This window comes from Callospermophilus lateralis, chromosome 2, assembly GCF_048772815.1.
Source record: "Callospermophilus lateralis isolate mCalLat2 chromosome 2, mCalLat2.hap1, whole genome shotgun sequence".
Taxonomy (NCBI): Eukaryota; Metazoa; Chordata; class Mammalia; order Rodentia; family Sciuridae; genus Callospermophilus; species Callospermophilus lateralis.
This window is the reverse complement of record NC_135306.1, coordinates 17,787,298-17,807,313: the sequence shown is the minus strand read 5'-3', so window position 1 is coordinate 17,807,313 and position 20,016 is coordinate 17,787,298. Positions and strand designations below refer to the sequence as shown.

General features: G+C 43.2%; 1 protein-coding gene across 1 annotated transcript in view; it reads left to right on the top strand.

The window, feature by feature from the left end:
- Positions 1-20,016, top strand: part of Pappa (pappalysin 1) — a 226,608-nt gene that overhangs the window by 61,423 nt on the left and 145,169 nt on the right. Inside the window, exons 5-7 of the mRNA XM_076843159.2 lie at positions 2,058-2,250; positions 8,853-8,974; positions 16,657-17,155. Coding sequence (XP_076699274.2) covers positions 2,058-2,250; positions 8,853-8,974; positions 16,657-17,155 — 814 coding nt within the window. The remainder of the gene's footprint in view (positions 1-2,057; positions 2,251-8,852; positions 8,975-16,656; positions 17,156-20,016) is intronic.

Below are 20,016 nucleotides of genomic sequence, written 5' to 3'. Positions count from 1 at the left end.
AAACCAAGGACACAAAGTCACTTGTCCATTTGACTTCAGATCCTATGTGCATTACTCTGACTAAATAACTATACTTCTTTCCTTAGCCATCATGATGATATCCTGCATCTGACCTATTCAGTAGCTCTTCTAAGGTTTTCAGGATGAAGAAATAAATGACCAGATGATCCGGCCATTCTTTAACAGAGGTGTTTGGGCATTGGGGAGCCATAGAATGTTTGGTATTCATGGAGTTGCAGGTGACTTTTAGATGGTTTACTCAGTCACTCTTATACAATGCTTCTAGGGACATCAGGTTTTTCTGCTTCTGCCAAATGAGAGCTGGGAAGGAAAGCTGGGAGGAGACTGTTAAAAATCACTAAGGGATTCAAGACAGCTTCTGGGTATAAACTCCCTCACATGTCTGTCCCTTCCCGTCAAGGTCATGTCTAACTCCCAGCACCTGACCAACTTATTTTCTGTTTGTTTGATAAGGAGAAGTGAGTTTATGCTGCAGGATTCTCAGTAGCAGGTTTATTTTAAGATCAGACAAGTGATGTACTCCTCTGTCTGGGGCCCAGCTACAGAAACCCTGACCACACAGACACTTCTGAGAGGTGATGTTTTTGGAAACCAAGCCAAAACAGTGCCTTGCTCTCTGGGGGCCAGGTCTTGGGTCACATCTTTAATCTACATCGAGAGAGAGAGAGAGAGAGAGAGAGAGAGAGAGAGAGAGAAAGAGAGAGATTGAGGATCATTAAACCAAAAGGCCCCTGAGAGATAACATTCCCATCTCCCTCAGGCTCAGATCCAGTCTCCACTCCTGTCCATCAGCCACCTGCAGGCGACTTTGTGCATATGAGTTCTCATTTACTCTCAGAAAGAATTTCTCATGACCATTAGAAGCACAGACAGGAGTCTTGGCTACTGGGGTTCAAATCTCAGATCTGTGCTTAGCTCTGTGATCTTGCAAAAGTTGCTTGCCCTCTCTCATCCCCAGTTTCCTTTTCTGTAAGATGGAGAAAATGATAGAAGGCACTCCAAAAAATAGTGAGTATTAGGGGAGAGGGGTTTAAATGTGTCCCCAAGACTATGCACCATGTTTGATTCATGCTTGGCTCATACTAAGCACATGTCCCAGGGACAGAACTATGAGGGGGAGTATAACTGCATTTTCCCATCTGCACACTGAGCCTGAGCCTGCCTGATTCTGACCTGTCCTGTGCTCTTGCCCAGGACACGGAGGTTCCGTGGCTGTGAGTTTCCTCTCTGGCAATGCCTGACTTTCATTCCTAGTCCCAGCCCTGTAATCTGACCTCAGATCTCTCCCTCTTCAGAAGCCTTTCTGGCTCCCCTCCTCCCCTACCTGCTGTCTCCCTCTGTTCATTGGTGGTGGTGGACATCACAGACTTCAATGACCTTAGAACAACCTTGACGCATGCAGTACGCTGGCCTTGACCCCATAACTAGACCAAGAGCTCTTCAAGGGTAGAACTTTTTTCGGTTTCTTCTTTCTGTGCCCCTTAAGGGAGCAGAGGATTTGTGTTGGATGCTCAGGAGGCTTCGTGAAGGGCCATATCATTGCATCCATTAAAAAAAATAATTGACAAATGAGTGGGTGAATGAAGGCGAGGGAAGACTTGGGGAAACTGGTGAGCACATGAACTAGTGAGTGAGTGGATAAGCAAGAGGATGAGTGAGTGAGTGAGTGGATGAGACGGGGGAAGGGAGGCAGTGAGGGACTCCTTGGGGACCCGAGGATTTGGAGACCCTAGAAAGCCTCTCGCCTGCCCTTGTCCTCAGCTGTGCCCTCCTGGCTGCCCTCTCCCCAGTCTCAGGCATACTTTTCCAGTTCCACCCACCCTCCCCTTCCTCCTGCTTCCTCTCACCTGTCTGCAGGAGTGATGACTACACTAATTTGTTCACAGACCATTAACTCTTGAGCACTGGAAGAGGCCACCCTGAGTTGGCAAGGAAGGACCCAGGTGCTGGCTGGCTCTCTGGCCGCCAAGAGACGTCATCGTTCTGTTGCCTGCCCGTGCAGCTCGGTGCTTATCTCTCCCTCTGCCTGCTTGCAGATGACGACTGCACAGACTCCTTCACGCCCAATCAAGTCGCCAGAATGCACTGTTACCTGGACTTGGTGTACCAGAGCTGGCAGCCCTCCAGAAAGCCGGCGCCCGTCGCTCTCGCGCCCCAGGTCGTGGGCCACACCATGGACTCCGTAATGCTGGAGTGGTTCCCACCCATCGATGGCCACTTCTTTGAAAGGTGAGTGTGGCCTGTAAAGTGTTGATCCCACTCTCTCTCTCTCCTGCCAAGAAGAGGGGAAACTTGGAAGGGAGGAAGCCTTGGAGAGGGATTTTGCTGTGTATGCTCTGTTTCTTGTGCTTGTTAAAGGGACACCCCTGCCCCTTAGCACAGTGATTGGTACCTGGAAGCAGGTGGTAAATTTTGGGTCAGGGAATGAACAAATGCTTGCTGATAGAAATGAATAGGTAATGATACACAATTTTAAGTGAATACATGTTTAGATTTACTTTATTATTAAGAACTTAAAAACTTCTATTGCTAGAAACCTCCTTTGAGAGGGAGGTACCGGTCTCCATGATCTTGGGAGCTGAAATTGGTTAATGCGCAAAACCCTTCATATTCTATTATGTATAATTCACATTTGCTATTGTGGCACATGTGTATGCATGTATATATTTACATGAATATATATGTATAACATATATTCAAAATATTTATGCCTGCTATTTATTTGTAGAGCTGAGAGTGAAATATTTAGAAGTCCAGAGAAAAATATACCTTAGTTCCACTCTCTTGTCAATCACCAATTGGCTATACGACCTTAGACAACAAGTCACCCTCCCTCTTTGAGATTTATTCTCTTCCCTCTGGAAAGTGGGTCTGATAACACTCAATGGACAGAAAGCAAAGACCTGAACTAAACGGTTCCTAGTGGTTCCTTTCAGCCTGAAGAATCCCTGAGGAGCTCAAGTCTGGAGGGAGCCAGGTTTAAAAGGTTCATGATCACATAACATAACGTTAACATCTATTTTGGACCTCTTCTGTAATTCAGGGAAGATGAGTATATCGCCCCACTCACAGCTCCTCTTGGGGATGTTTCCTCTAGCAATGTTGCTATAACACTGATGTTGGTGAAAATGATAGCCATGCTGATAATTAAGTATTGTTTCTCTATTGGGGTCGCTGCTATTTTTCAAGTGCTTACGGTGTGGCTGATTGTATACTAAATGCTTCGCTTATAGAGTCTTATTTAATATCTCCAGTACCCCACTAAGAAAGAGATCATCTTCCTCATGTGCCGGACAAGGAGAGAACTGGAGTTGAAAAAAGATGAGAGACTTGACCAAAAGCCCCTAGAATATAGTAGGGGGCTGGACTCCAACTCATACTTTCCAATGTTTTGTCTATGACTCCCATGTGCTTCCATGAAGCTGTTTCAAAACTAGAGTTATGAAGGAGGTATTGTACCTTCCTGCAAATGAGCCACAAAGGGGTGACAAACAGCTCCCATCTTCAAGATTCTCTAGGAGTGCTTATGTGTGTACAAAAATATATTAAACAAAGGACCTCAGTAGACACTTCTCAAAAGAAGACATAGAGATAGCCAAAAGGTAAATGAAAACACGTTCAAGGTCACTAATTATCAGTGAAATGCATAGAAAAGCTACAATATTATCTCTCACTGTTAGAATGGTTATTATCAAGAAGACAAAAGGTAACAAGGGTTGGAGAAGACGTGGAAGAAAGGGAACATTCTGAGGCTATTGGTGAGAATGTAAATAAATACAGCCATTGTGGAAAACAGTGTGGGGGCTCCTCAGAAAACTAAAAATAGAGACACCTTATGATCCTGCAGTTCCTCTTCTGGGTATTTATCCACAGAGATGGAAATCAGCATGCAGAAGAATTATCCACACTCTCATGGTTTGTTGTAGCATTGTTCCTTATGACTGAGCTATGGAAACCTGTTAAGAATCCTCCATCAGATGAATGGATAAAGATTTTGTGGATGTGGTGTGTATACACAAGAGAATACTATTCAGCCTTAAAAGAGGGGAAATACTGTCATTTGTGACAACATGGATGAATCTGGAACACATTATGCTAATTGAAATAAGCCAGATACAGAAAGACCAATGCCACCCGATCTCAATTAGATGTGGAATTTTTAAAAGTTAAACTCATAGAAGTGGAGAGCAGAATGATGCCTAACAGAGGCTGAGGAGGAGGGTTCCTGAGGAAGGGAGGATGTTGATCAAAGGGTACCCAACAGCAGTTAGACAGGAGAAATAGGCTTTCCTGATCGTATTGTAAGAATGGTGATCCTACCACCCAATAGTGCATCATATATTCTAAAATTGCTAAAAGGGTAGATTTCAATTTTTTTGGCACAAAATTCATAGTATGAAAGGGAGTGGGTTTTTTAATTAGCCTGGTTTAATCACTCCGTAAACATGTATCAAAACATCACATTGTACCTCACAAATTCTCAATGTCAGTTATAAAAAGAATTTTTTAAAATTTAAGATCATGATATATCATGGCACCATGTAAAATTCAGGCTCCGATTTTCCACATTTCCATCAGTCCCTGAATCTCAGCCTTCTTGGGCAGCTGGATGAGTGTGATCGACGCGGAAGGGGATGTACTCCCCGGGCTCTCTGTAGAAACTCCCTCTCTTCTGCCCCAGCTGCCCTCACTGGGAGCTCAGCACTGGGTTTGGGAAACCTCATGTGACACTTCAGAGGAGGGTTTCCAGCAGCCCGTAGACTTATTTATTTTTTCTGTGATGATGAGAAGTTTCGGGCTTTTGCTCAGTCCTTGGCCTCGATTCTACTTAAAAATGGAAGTTTTGTAAATGCAGCTTCCTGTGTATGTATTCAATTTGTATTTCATAAAGCAGTTATTGTCCATTAAATAAATACCATCTGATTGTTGGAAGCCTATTGGAGGGTTAATTGTTGTGTAATGAGATATGTCTCTATTACATAGTGCCCTCAGCTTCAATCAATATGTTTTTAATAACCTATAGTCAGTTGGTACTGGAGACTCATACAATAGCTATTCTGTGCCGTCTAAGATTTCATAATGGAGTTATCATAGGTTAAATTAAAACTGACACTTTTGAAACGTATCTAATTAGGGTTAACAGCTACATGAACCGTCATCTATAGCTAATGGAACTTGGTCCCCAAGTTCAAAAAATTGCTGAAACAGAACTACATTTTAGGTATATCTCTCTCCCATACACTTGGAGTTTACATTCCTGCAAATTGGCTTAGTACAGAGTGTTCAAGCTTTGATGTCAAGTCATCTATTTTCCCTTCTCGGCTTTGTTACTCCCGGCTGACTGGACGTTGGGTAAGCCATCTCACTTCTCTGATCCTCTGTGTCTTCTTCCAAAATAAAGGTGCTCACTGTGCCCACATCACCTGGCTTTTGTGGGGAATTCAACGAGATGACATCTGTGATAGGACAAGCACATAGACTCTACACTCAGGCAGTTTTAGCTTCCATCTTGTGCAATGTTTTCTGAAGCTGTTTAGCTACTTGAAAATCCCCTCTCCCTGCAAAACCTCTGGTGTTTTCCACGTCATCCATCAATGCCAACGTCTCACCCCCGGCCATGCTCAAGTCCTCCTGCTGTTCTCACATCTGTGGTCTAAGAGAATACAAGGGTTTCCCTTAAAAAAAAAAAACATATTCAGATCCTCCCACAGGCTGTGTCCTCACACATGGGCAACTGAATAAATAATTCAAGGCCACCCCTGGTTTTTCTAGCTCCTTTATTTTTATCTGCCTTGCAAACATGTGTTGACTGGGTGGTTTCAGTTATTTGAACAATTGGCTATGGTGTATTGGAGAAAGTACTGGCCTCAGAACCAAGAGACCTGGGTTTGAATGCAAACCTGTCCACTCCTCTGCCTCTTCAGCCTCAGTGTTCTTCTCATCTGTAAGTCCAAAGGGTTCTAGCCTTTCCTGACCACGTTTCCTCTTCCATATCTCAGAACACAGAAAACAATTTGAGTAACTATTTTTTTTTCACTTATCTCGAAGATAGGACATAATCAGTATAATTCTAGTTGTAATGGAGACAAGTTAATTCATTTTATATAAAGAATGTCTTAGAGAAGCACTCTCTGATAGGGCTTTATGTGGTCATGGAAATCTTCTATGTCCACCCTGTCCAAGTTGGTAACCACTATCCGGCTGTGGCAAAAGAGCACTTGAACTACAACTAGTGTGATTGAAAAACAGAATTTTTACATTTCCTATTAATTGGCCTAAGTTTAAGTAGCAGCAAGTGGCTGGTAGCTGCCGTATTGAACAGCACAGATTTAAAGCTTTAAGCTTTGAGTCTCACAGAACCTGGGTAAGAAAGATGATCTCTCTCAGCATTAGCATCCTGTGGGTATATGACTTCAGTGTGTGTTTGTGTGTAGACACAGATGCTCATGAAAATCAAATAAATGTCAAAGGTAGGAAGCACATGCACTCCCCGGATGTGTAGGGCGTCACCCATTTGCTCTTGGTCTGTTGATGGTTTGTTCACTCATGTGAGCATTTCTTAGGGACCTGGGATATGTTGAGAATTCAATGAAATTCAGGTGATTTTGTGTGTATCATGTAAAGAAAACATCTAAAGGAAATAGAAAGAAAGACCCTGTGACCATTAAGGTCAATGGTTCCTGAACCCATTCCAGGACATTTGTAGTCTCACTGTCACCCTAAAGCTAGTCATGTGACTCAGAGTTGCTGTGCATGGATTACAGTCAGTCTAAGGAAGTTGCCCTCATTAACAATGCTGAACAAGTTTCTCTCTCCACCCCTAATTCATTCCCAACAAGTACATTTACATAATTACTATTATTGCTCTTATTAGAATAACTTACATGCATTTAAAATGTATAGAAAATTTCAAAAACCAAGAAGAATAAGCCCAAGGGAGGAAATCAGTCACTGTAAGTTCCACCATTCAGAAACAACTAACAATAATATTTTGTCATATAGATTATTTGAATAGTGTTGAGACATTTGCAAATTCAGCTTTGAATATGACTTTTTCATCTTAATATTATAGTTTACACAATTTGCATGAAATTACATGATTTTTATAAATGCTTTCATACTAACTTCTTGCCTTCCATTCAACAGATTAACCCTAGTTGTTTTTTTTTTCATTGTTCTCCTATCATTGAATATCATTGTGCTTGCAAAATTTCTACCTTTTGTATAGTTTGGCACTTGCAATTATATGCCTGAGAATGCAGAACATGCAATTTGAAGGTCTGGATTAGGTTAGCCATAAATATTAGCAGTGTATCTGAGTAACTGATATTTATTCATCCATCTATCCATTAACTACATATGATGGTCAACACTATGAAATAAGTTATCCTTGGCCCTGGGAGAAACAGAGAACCCTAAAATATGGACTGTGACCTTAAGAACCTCATAGACTACTGAGAGAAATTCATTTGTCTTCATATAAGAAATGATATCCAAGGAGAACCTTGAAGGATGAGGTGACAGAAGCAAGGATTGGGGGAGAGGACAACATGACTCAATGTGGCAGCTCACCAGAGCCTATCAGCAGAGAGAAACAAGGCCAGAGTGATGGGGAGAACAGTTCTCCAGGGCATTGGATGCCATAGTGTGGGTTATTGGGGGCTGGACTTACCCAATGAAGTAAGCATGGCCCATTGAGATTGAGGCTTGGGGACAATCTGGCCACTGTGTAGGGGGCAGAGTCAGACTGTGATGCTCACATGCATGTCTTCCTTACCACTGGAGCCTGGAGGCACAGGGAGTTTCCCTGAGATGGGAGAGCCCTAACACTTAACAATCTGGCTCTTCACTGTGTCCTCTCAGGTAACCAAAGCATAGAGATTCCTTTTAGGATGAGAGACAGCAGGACATTGCATTTTAAAAAACGAAGAGTTAGGCTGGGCTATTGCTGGATATCTCTAGATTCAGTTTCTAATTCCTCTGTAGAGTTCACTCAGTTATGTAGGGTTTGGGATCCACAACCATACAGCAGGAAAAGACTCATCCTTTTGCCTTCCCCACAACTGTCTTCTAAATTTCTCTGCAGAGAGATTTAGAGAACAAGTAGGATCCCAGAGGGCTGCTATGGCCAAAGGGAGATTGAATCCAGATACACAAGACAGTAGGGGAAGCCACCATAATATTCCACTTCTGGGGCTGGTCCCATTGAGGGATTGGCTCTTCCCCTGGAAAGCTGCTAAAATGAATTAGATGGCATAGTTAAGAAACTGTTTTTGACTGTTAAGGAGTGACTCATCCATCCCCAGAATGTCAGGGCTGGAAGGTTCCCCGGGCATCATCTCATCCAGATCACTTAGCTTCAGATGAGGGGATCCATGCCTTATTCTTATTTAATGCCTATGACACAGGATTGCACCTGGCACATAGTAGGTACCTGCTGAATATTGTTAATAGAGTCATTTTTGAGGGCAAAATGAGGCAACAGATTTTCTCACAACCACATGGCAAATTCTCAGCCAGATGAAATTAAAATTATTGCAGGTGATGGGCCTCTGGCTTGTTGATTCTATGCTGCTTCAAATGAGAAAAGCATATGCACCATCCGGACAGGAGCCACTTTGGCCCATATGAGGTCCTAGGCAACGGGAGAAATTTCACTTACAGTCATTTTTCTGAACCTTAGCATACGTTGGGAGAAGTGTGTGTGTGTGTGGGGGGGGTGTGATATAAAATGTGTGTCTTCTGCCCTGTTTGCTTTGGTCTAGTCCCATCAGTTGCTCATTCAACTGTTCCTAAGTCTGTGCATTTCCCCTCTTTCCTTGGCCTCCTAGAGAATTGGGATCAGCATGTGACCTTTGCCTGGAAGGGAGGATCCTGGTGCAGTATGCCTTCAACGCCTCCTCTCCAATGCCCTGTGGCCCATCAGGACACTGGAGCCCCCGGGAAGCCGAAGGTAAGCCAGGTTTCTGGATACTCATTGACGAGGAGGTGTGCCAAGAACAAGTCTTTCTTATATGGCATTCAGTGATTTATTATGGTCTTTCCCCTATACCATCTCATTTGATCTTAAGATCACCTTGAAAGGCCAGTCTTCACGCGGTCACTCATTCAGCAAGTATTTGGAGCACTTACGTTGTCCTTAGTATGTTATTTTCATGGTATCAGTGAGGAAATGAGGCACCAAGAGGCCACATGCCTGATAAAGATGCCGTATGCAAAGGTGTTTATGTAGCCTCCAGACTTCAGCTATCTGTGGGTACAAACAAGGTCACCTTAGTCGATGCACCCATTTGAGGTCTTCGAGGTGTCAATAATCTGTGATTTTTCTTCAGTTATTTCTGAGACTTCCAGGGCATTCTCACATGTGTCACATATATTCCTTTTAATGTCTTCCTTGTACCTCTTTTGGGAGATCCATTTACCTACAAGACGCTTAAGGAAAGCACCCCGCCATGGCCACTGTTCTGGGCTGCACCCATCATCAGACTCTACCCTGCTTGGGGTTGTCTCTCAGGCCTTCCAAAGGGCCAACAACGGTGCTTTCTTACAGAATGATTACTTTATATAGAAAACAGCTGCTCTGTTCTCTACAGTAACTAAGAGAACACCTTTGCCAAGTGCCATCTGTCACTTGACCCTGAGGCCAGGATGGCAGAGACCCTGTGCCTTCCTCCCCTTCTCTGTCTCCCCATTCCTGTCCCTCAGAGTCTTGCATGTGGAGCCCGACCCCACCCAGTCATTCTTGCTGTTGTGCAGGTCAGCTCGTGCCAACAGTCACTGGGTGGGGAGGGACACTATTACACCAGTTCATCAGAGGAAGCAGAATCTGTCTCCTCATTGAGCTCCAGTGAGAACTTCTCTGCTATCCTCTGTATTTTTAGAAAGAGGGTTGAAAAGGGAAAGCCAGAGATAGACTAAAGCGAGAAGAGAGATCAGAGAGGAAAGCGAAGTTGAAAAATGATGGCACTGTACTTTATTTTCTAAAGTAGCTTAAAATAAAAATGAGAGTTGAACTTGGGAACTCTAAACAAATCCATCTGGAATGTAAAGCAAGAGGGATGTCTGGGAGAAACCCTCGGTTCAGCCTCGCAGAATCACACGCTGTCAGAGTTGGAAGGGACGCCTGGGGTCATCCAGCTCTGATCCCCACCCAGTGCAGGAATCCCCTCTATGTACTTCCTCATGGAGGCTCCCTGGTACCCTGTTATCTAGCTTCATTTTTTTTAGAAAGTCCTTCCTTAAATTTTTGGTTGGAATTTTTTCACCCCTACCGAACGCACTCTGAGATGTCACAGCAGAGGCTGTGTGTGTCCCTGATAACTGGCAATATTTTACATACTTTCATAGAATCGACCTATTCTCAACTGAGACGGCCTCAGGATGGGGCTGGGTTCTGTCCTGAGTAGAGGGCAAGGCTGCCCTGACCGTCTGCCAGAGCCGTCAGATGAGCAAGTGGGCCATGACCATTCAATGTAAAGAGAACTATGTCATTAGTTGTGAAGAGTTGGGGACCAGGAGGTAGGAGACACGGACTCTCCATGAAATGTCACAAAGTACATTTGAGAATGTGAAGAATTCTAATATGTTTCGGGCAGCAGTTTTCTAAACATGATCCAGAGGCTTTCTGGAAGGGATTTCTTGGTATCCTCAAAGTCGGAATCGTTTTCATGATATCGCTAGGATATCATTTGCCTGTTTCACTTTCATTCTCTTCAGAGAACACAGTGGGGTTTTCCATTGGATGCATAATATATGATGTTCTTAGTGCTCTGATGGCTAACTAAGAGAAGGCACATTTGTAATCTTGAGTTTTAAAATTCTTGCTTCTTATTTATAATATGGTAGCTACCAATAGATATGGACTCTGTAGGAGAGCCTGTGAAATTCTGTACAAGTTTAAATGGGTGTAAAGCAGGAGAGCTTGATGGGGCCAGGAGAGGTTCCGTAGGTGAAAATGACCAGGTGAGGATGGGTTTGAATCCACCCTGAGGGCAGTGACCAGACACCACGTGCCTTGGTCTGGTAGTGTTAATGGTGAGGTGTGCATGCTACAAAGATTGCTTGAGCAGTTCTGCAGAGAAACGATGAAGGGTGGAAAGTCCAGGAAGACAGGGAATGATGAGTGGCTGTACCTGGATCCAGGCTTGGAAAGGTGGTACCCCGGGTGAGGTTTATGGAAGTAAGAATGGAGAGGAGTTGAAGGAGTGGAGAGAGATTCGGGAGGTGGAATCAGCAAGGATCTCCCTGATGCTTCTCTGGCTAGCATCATGTTGGCTTATTCCACTTCTTGTTTGAGTGACACAATTTCCAGACATCTCCTCACACCTCCATCCAAACCAACTGTCAGTTTGTCCCTGACCCTCTTAACGTGTGACCTGCGATACGGGGTTCCACTGCAAGCGCAGAATCCCCTGGTTTCCTGAGCTGACTCGGGCCTCCAAGGAAACCCAGACACTCTGGGTTTTCCTCCTCTGTAAATTTAGCACATGCCGGCCAGGGAAAGACACCGTTCTTTTTTTAGAGCATCCTATTACAGGCTCTGTGATCCGTTTGGCTCAGACTCTTTTAATATCCTTGAAGAAATAAACTTTTCCATGAGCCAAACTCTGCAATTTCTTTCTCAACTCATTTTCATCCTATTTATCTTTGTGTGTTTAAGTTTTTGGACTTCCCAAACTAACAGAAAACTCCCAGATTCATAAGTGATGCCAGACGTATCTGTGGGGTTGGGGAAAAAAGTACAGTTGGAGGGCAGGGGATGAGGAGGAGCTACACCTGGGTCCCAGCCCCTCCGTCAACATAATCCAGGACCCGAGTGAGTCCCTTCTCAACTCTTGCCCACAGAATGGACAGTGGGGTTATAATGTCTTTTCCAGCTCTAACAGTAGAGCTGTAACGTCTTTTTTTAATTTCACACTGAGAAGACAGAAGGTTCTGCATTGAGCAGCTATTTGTTGGATGTCTATTTGCCCCATTAACTTAATTTCAAAGAAGGTAGATGGTCACAGACTTCCTCCTTTTGTTCACAGAAAGTGGATGCACTCCTATTTCTTGAGCAGGAACGGTCTCACAGAGGGACACTTCCTGAGGTATTGCCCATGATACATGTACAGCCTGGAATTCGGTAGCTGGATCTGGCAGGTGCAAATCCCATTTAAGATTACTTGTGCATTCCAAGTGTTGGGTTTACCATGAGAGACTGACACATGGCACTAGTTGTTTCCATTTTTTCTTGTTTGTGTGGGTGCTTTCTTCATTGTTCTGGCCAGACTAGTTCAGGGTGCTGATCTATACATCTAGAAAAAGCCCCGGCACCAAGTTTTTATGACAATATTCATGTCACCAGTTCCAGTGTACATACAGATAGACACAGCGAAGGTGTCTATACAGAGTGTCATGATGTAAATTCAGATCAGCATAATATGTTTAAATACATCTCTGTACACATCTGTGACCTCACTCTATCAGCTTATATCAACATGGAACCTTTCATTTAGTTACCATATGTACATTTCATTACCACATACATTATTAATAACGAGGACTTTGGACTTCTCTTTCTTCCCCACTTTTCCCTCCTTGGTTCTATCTCTCCTTTTCCCCCTTTCTTTCTTCCTTCCCTACTTTTTATTTGTTCTTTTTAGTTATATATGGCAGTAGAATGTATTTTGACATATCATACATACATGGAGTATAACTTCCCATTCTTGTGATTGTACATCATGTGGAGTTACACTGGTCATGTGTTCATATATGAACATAGGAAAATTATGTCCAATACATTCTACTGTCTTTCTTATTCCCACCCCCACTTTCTTTCACCTATCTTCTCGTCCAATCCAGAGAACCTTCCCTCCTCCTTCCCCCAACCCCCACCTATTGAGAATCAGCTTTGTCATATCAGAGAGAACAATTGGCCTTTGATTTTTTAGGATTGGCTTATTTCACTTAGCATGATAGCCTCCAGTCCCATCCATTTAGCAGCAAATACCACAACTTCATTCTTCTTTATGGCTGAGTAATATTCCATTGGGTGTGTATACCATATTTTCTTTATCCATTTCATCTGTTGAAGGACACTTAAGTAGGTTTTCATAGCTTAGTTGATGTGAATTCAGCTGCTATGAATATTGATGTGGGTGCATCACTATAGTAGGCTGATTAACTCCTCTGGATATATTCCAAGGAGTGGGATAACTGGGTCAAAGGGTAGTTCCATTCCAAGGTTTCTGAGTAATCTTCATATGCTTTCCAGAGTATTCCCTCCTTTTTTTCTTCTACTGTTGGTTCCTTTTTCTTGGCCCCTCTCCCTACCTCAAAAACACATCCAATCAATCTCCCAGCCCCGTCCATTTTCCTCCTTAGCAACTCTGACTTGTCATCTCTGATGCTGTCTTTGCCCAGCCCTAGGTGTATCCTGTCTATTAATGCAAGAGTCTCTAAACCTTGCCAGACTGGAAGCCTCATGAAGACAGAGTCTAGAATCCTATTCCCCCAGGGGCTAGCCTTTCTCTGGACACAGACCTGGCACTCAATAATTATTCTTTGAATGCTAAGATGGACAGATGGTTGGAGGGGTACATAGTACCTGTGTCTCTGTTTTGGTCAGCTTTTCTGCTGCTATGACCAAAAGACATGTCAAGAACAGTTAAAGGAGGAAAAGTTTATTTGGGAGTTCAAGGTTTCAGAGGTCTCAGTCCATAGGCAGTGGACTCCATTCCTTGGGGCCTGAGGTGAGGCAGGACATCATAGTGGAAGTGTAGAGTGTAGGAAAGCAAATTAGGGCATTGCACCAGGAATCAAAGAGAAAGAGAGTTCTCCTCACCACGACAAAATATAAACCCCAAAGACATACCCCCAGGGCCCCTACCTGCCTACCGTTACTACCAAGTTAATCCCTATTGGGGGATTAATGTCCTGGTTATGTTAAGCCTCATATAACCCAATCATTTCATTTCTAAATTTTCTTTCATGTCTTTGGGGACACCTTACATCTAAACCATAACATTCTCCAAGTAGTGAATTTTCTAAAAGCAAATCTAATGTTCCTCTGCTTAAATTTCCCAGGACCTCTGCATCGGTCTCCTTTGACATTCACTTTCCTTCATGTGACATACAAGACACTTCCTGACGCATCTTTCCAGCCTCGGCATTTGCTCTTCTCCCATCACTCTGCAAACCAGGGTCATCTGAGCTCACCCTCTCTCTCCACTCTTCTCTTTGCTTAGAATTCCTCCTCCCACTGAGATTTTCCTCGTTAGTTCTTCCTTCCTTTTCAGGACCAAGCTTAATATATTGGTGAGCATTTATTAGTGATCTCATTCCATTTGCATTTTACAGCAACCCAGTGAGGTAGGTAACAGTACAGTAGGTAACAATGAGAAGCTGTATAGTTGACATTTTAACCCAACTTTCATTGCTTCAAAGCCTGGCACGCTGCCTGGACCAACAGTATCACATAATATTCTACTCCCCACCAGGGATTACTTAACCATCTGAGTCTCAGTTTCCTCTTCTGTAAAAAGAGTTTCATAAAACCTGCGTCATAGACTTACTGCCAGCATGAAAGGAGCTGAGGCATGTAATGCATTTGGCACGGTGCCTGCACATAGAGGATGCTCGATTCCTGAAGCCTGGTGTTATGGCAGGGATTGCTGCTTTGGGGATGGGCTGGACTTCATGACCCTTGTGGCTGTTCTTTACAACTCAGAGTCTGTCTCTAATAACCAGACACGGATAAGCTTCCCTAAGATTGCTACTCCTGTTTACTTACTGGAGCATAATGACCAGGCTCACCTTCTTGTCCTTTGGAAAGCATTTGGTCCCTGTTGATTAACAAGAAACCAGGGAGGAAGGACGAGCCAAACAGATTTGTCATCTTTGCTCTCCTGTGGCTTCCCACCACTGATAGTCATTTTCTCCAAGGAAGGGAGAAAGATCATTTTATCCCTTGCCAATTCTGGGAGAAAGCCCATGGCGGGGTGGAGCACTCACCTGGCACCCACCTCCAGGCAGCAGGTTCTAATCCATGCAGTAACTATTTTTTTTTAACTCTGTATTCACAGGGTAGAATGTTCTTCATCTAACAAATACTGATTGAGCATCTGCTGTTTGCAATGTATTAAGCAAAGACTCAATGGCATAGAGTGAAATAGACCTGTAAAACAGACAGGAATGTTACCCATTCTTCAGGGTTTTGATGACAATCAGATGAGTTCACTAATCACTAAGGAATGTGCTTCATATACTGTAAAGTTTTGCCCTCGATAATGTTTACTGAATGAACAAGTAATACACATGGGCCCACCATCCACAAAACCTGAGTCAGAAATCCAGTGGGTTGGGGAGTAGACAGGGGAAGAGCTTCAGCTGGGCAGGAAGTTTTATTTGTGCTTTTCATTTAAACTAAAGGTTGCTTCTAGCCAGCAGTTGTTGTGAATAATGAATGAACCTAGTCAAGGAGGGTTGGAGGGAATCTTATATTTATAGCCATCTCTTCTTGTTCTGATGACTTGTATCTTCAAAAGTCTGTGCATTTCCCTTGTTCCCTTTTCTCCTCTTCTTCACCTCCACTTGGTGTCTTCTCTCTTCTTCCTTGTCTTGGCAGAGCCAAAGAGGTTGGAGGCATTTACAGCTTTTTCTAGAGTTGCTTTTCTACTCTCTGTAACTAGACTCCCATAAGCAAGTTAGAGCCAATTGCTGAGTTGAGTCCTGGTTACTTTTCTCAGTAGTGCAGGGAAGAGCTCTCTGAGGGTCTAGATGTGATTTCAGCAGAGAAAAATTAGAAGTCATGGCAGGCTGAGGTCAGTTGGGAATGAGGCATCCTCTCCCTGGAGAAAGAGTAGAAGAATCCCTCTCTTCCCCCTCCTGGCCCAGCCCTCCCCTTCCTGAATCAGACTGGAAAGAGCTCAGAGAAGCTCAGTGGTATGGAATGACCTCACATAGGGAAAGGGAGGAAGACAGATAAGGTGGCTCCAGAGCTTTCCAGCTTTTCATGGCTATTTCCTCCCAGATCTTCAGTCCAGGGGGTGGATGTTACCCTTGCTTACCTCCTCTTTGCTCAGGGTTTTCTGATGTTTCTTTCAGTCCAAGCAGGACGTCACAAAGGCACATGGATTCTAACTTATTTTAGTGACTCCACATCCAACATGAAAAAGAATGAACTATAAGGACTTCTGAATGAGGTCAAGCTGGGTTCTAAGGCTGACCTTGACACTTCAGGTTTATGAACTTGGTCCATTCACTCCACATTTCTGAGCCTTAGTTTCCTCACTTTAGAAATGAATCCTTGCAAAAAAAAATTAAACATATTCATGGGATACACATGATTTGTATGCTAAGGAGCAAAGTTGTCAAATGAAAGATTAGGAAGAGAATCTTGGACATCAACTCAGTAGTAAGACACTTATTTGAATGCAGTTTGACCAAATGTCTGGTGATTCATCCAAGATCTGTTTTCCAGGGGTGGGGAGAAACTGAGTGCTATGTATACAAAAGATCAATCACAACACTAGAATTCTCTCCCATTTTTCTACATTCGCATCAGACCAGTCTCTTATGGGGTCTGTGGGAAATTCTAATGACCAGAATGAAGGTCTTGACCGAGGAACTCATTCCCTCCCATCTTCTCCATAGGTCATCCAGATGTGGAACAGCCCTGTAAGTCCAGCGTCCGCACCTGGAGCCCAAATTCAGCTGTCAACCCGCACACAGTCCCTCCAGCCTGCCCTGAGCCACAAGGCTGCTACCTCGAGCTGGAGTTCCGGCACCCCGTAGTCCCCGAGTCTCTGGCTATCTGGGTGACCTTTGTGTCCACTGACTGGGACTCTAGTGGAGCTGTCAATGACATCAAATTGTTGACTGTCAGCGGAGCGAACATCTCCCTGGGCCCTCAGAATGTTTTCTGTGACATTCCACTGACCATCAGACTCCAGGATGTGGGTGAGGAGGTGTATGGCATCCAGATCTACACACTGGATGAACATCTGGAGATCGATGCGGCCATGTTGACCTCCGTTGCAGACAGCCCACTCTGCCTGGAGTGTAAGCCTCTGCAGTATAAAGTGGTCCGAGACCCTCCTCTCCAAGACGACGTGGCATCTCTCCTCCACCTCAATAGAAGATTCAAAGACATGTAAGTACGCCTTTCTCCATAGGAAGTCGGTCAAGTGGGGAGGTGGTAGAGGGATGTGCAGAGTGTCAGAAAGACCTGGAGTGGAGGGAGAAAGTTTCTCAGGCTCTAATCACTTCTGGAGATTATAGACTCATCTCAACAAGGCACAATTGATGTAGTAGCAAGAGTGTGATAAGCCAGGAACCAATAGGCTTAAATCTGGTGACACCTCTGATGTTTGACCCTAACCTATGAAACTTAGCCTCCCCATCACTAAATGAACAAGGTTGGATGTGAATAGCTGTAAGAAACTCACTTATTACTATGAAGGTAGAAGAACCTAAGTTTGCTAATGATTTCCATTTTCTATGAAGTTGAAGCAGATTCAAGCATTCTGATTGCTTTTTTGATGAATGAAAAAAAAAGATGAAGTTATAGCAGATTGGCGTGGGAATTGGGCATACTCCTGAGTATTTTCATATATATTTTGCTGAAAGGTGAATGTTGCATCACAGTCCTTGTTTCTGCCTCATTTCCTGAGATGGAAAACACGTGTTGGAACCTCTTAAGGGTCTTTGTAGCTCTAGGATCCATGTTTTTTGTTTTTGGGTTTTGTTGTTGTTGTTTTTTTTTTTTTTTTTTAGGGATGGGGGGATGCTCAATGATTTCATATGAGATAGTGCTTGTCTTTAATTGTCACTTTTAAAACCAGTTCAAACATATCCAGGATTTAGGCTTTATGTGAAGGCCACCCTATGATGAAGTTATTAGTGATTTTCCTTGTGTCCTAGACAATGGGCTAAGGTTATTTCATCTTTTACTCATTTCATCCTCTCTACAACCATATTTTTCAAAGGAGAAAACTGGGGCTTAGAGTTGTAAAGTCATTTGTCTAAGATCATGGGGTTAGGAAGCAGTGAGATCAAGACAAGCATCTGATCCCAACTCCTAAGCCAGTATACTCAGCTTAAGTTGAATCAGAGATGTGATTCCAACTTCCCCTTTACTCTGAAAAATGATAAAGCCTTAATCATCCTATGTGGGTAGAATGGTCTAAGCTGTCAGTCAACAAACATTTATCAAACACCCACTATGTACATGGGGACTTCAGTGGGGACTGCTTTGAATACCAGAAAGAACCATAACTCAGGACTCAGACGCTTTGCGTCTAGTCGCAGCTGGTCCACTTACTAATGTCAGATAAATCAGTTAATCTGTTTGAGCCTTAATTTCTCCTATGTATGATGAAAAAGTCCAAGTCCATGGTTTCTGTAAGCCTTTTGTGGCTCTTTATTTGGTTCTAAGATGATATAAGACATAATCTCTGCTCTGTCTACTTGAAAATATTTACTCAGCCAATCATTAATGGAAACCAAGTTCTGGAAGGAAACTTTTAATCTTTTTAAGAGACAGAACCACTTTCAAACACTTTACCAGCACTTCCTTTTACATGCCAGCAATTAATGTGCACATCTCAAGCAAACCCTCACCCATGCATTGAATCCGAGATGAAGAACATCTGGTGAAGAACTCAGAGGGAGCACTTGGTTTGTGTTTGAGAATGTACTTAAAATTTAAAGGATCGTCTTGCCTTGAAAATATTCCATAACCCTGTCTCTTCCATCTCCTCACTTGTCTGGAGTGGTAAAGTTCTATAAATATGCATCCACTTAAAATTTCTTTATAAAACAATGGAGGAAAGAAGTAATAGATGTCTTAAAACCTCAGTTTATACACAGCTTTCATTTTTTGCCTTGATTTATGAGTCTGTGAGAGCTGACATGGGTTGATAAGTGTGGAATGGAAGAAATTAAACAGAAGTAAAAGCACCCTGAGTTCTATTCTTAGCTAAGTCACTTACTTGCTCTACTATCTTAGGTAAGTGGCTTGCCCTTTCTGGCCTTTAAATGCCTCAAGTCTACTAGGAGAAGTGATTCTAACACTCAGTTGCCTAACCCCAAAACTTGGACTCTTTTAAGATTTTCTGAGTGTCAGCCTCCATCCCTCTTGCCCTCCTCCCAGGTATTGATTTTATCAGAAAGAGTAAGGTGCAACCTTCAGCACTTTTAAAATCTCAACAGGCAATTACAACGTGCATCCAAGTTGCAGATCCCCTGCACTAAAATGAGTTCTCCAAGTCTGGATTCAGACCAGCTGCATCTACATCACTTGGAAACTTCCAAAGGACAGGTTCTGAGGCCACAGTCCTGCCTACGAGTCAGAATTTCTGTGGGCAGGATCTCTCCAGGTGATCCCAGTGCTGGTTAATTTTAATAGTGACTGCTCTGAGCGAACCTTGCAGTCCCATAACCTCCAAGTTCTCTTCCACTCTCAAAACTACTCATTTAGTTAACAAGTATATATTGAGAACATTCTACGTGCCAGAATCTGTACAGAGAACTGGGAGTCAGGTCCCTTTCCTGAAGGCACTCAACAGGAGTGCTAAGGACCTTGTCCCTTGGTGAAAAACCAACGCCTATGCCATTTTGCTTCCCGAAACCACTAATGTTCAACTCCACACGCTCATGAACCACTTATGCACCAAATGCTCCTTTATAGACCCTCAAATTTGACAAGCACAAGGCTGAACTGAGATACCAGTTTACCTTCTTTTTCTTTCTTGAGTCTCAAGAATTTTATTAGAGACCTGGGCTGGGCTTTCTGACCTTAATGTTCTCTGAATCTCTGAAAATAAAGGAAAACACATCATTTCATTCCAAGTCAACCTTCCACTTCAACTCCTTTATCTCTTGGTAATTTCAGTTCTGAACCCCACCACAAATACCTCTTTGTGCGTGTGTGCATATATGTGTATGTGTATTTTGCTGCTTTAACATTTTTTCCGTATCAAACAAATTGGCTTCTATACAAGTTCTATATAA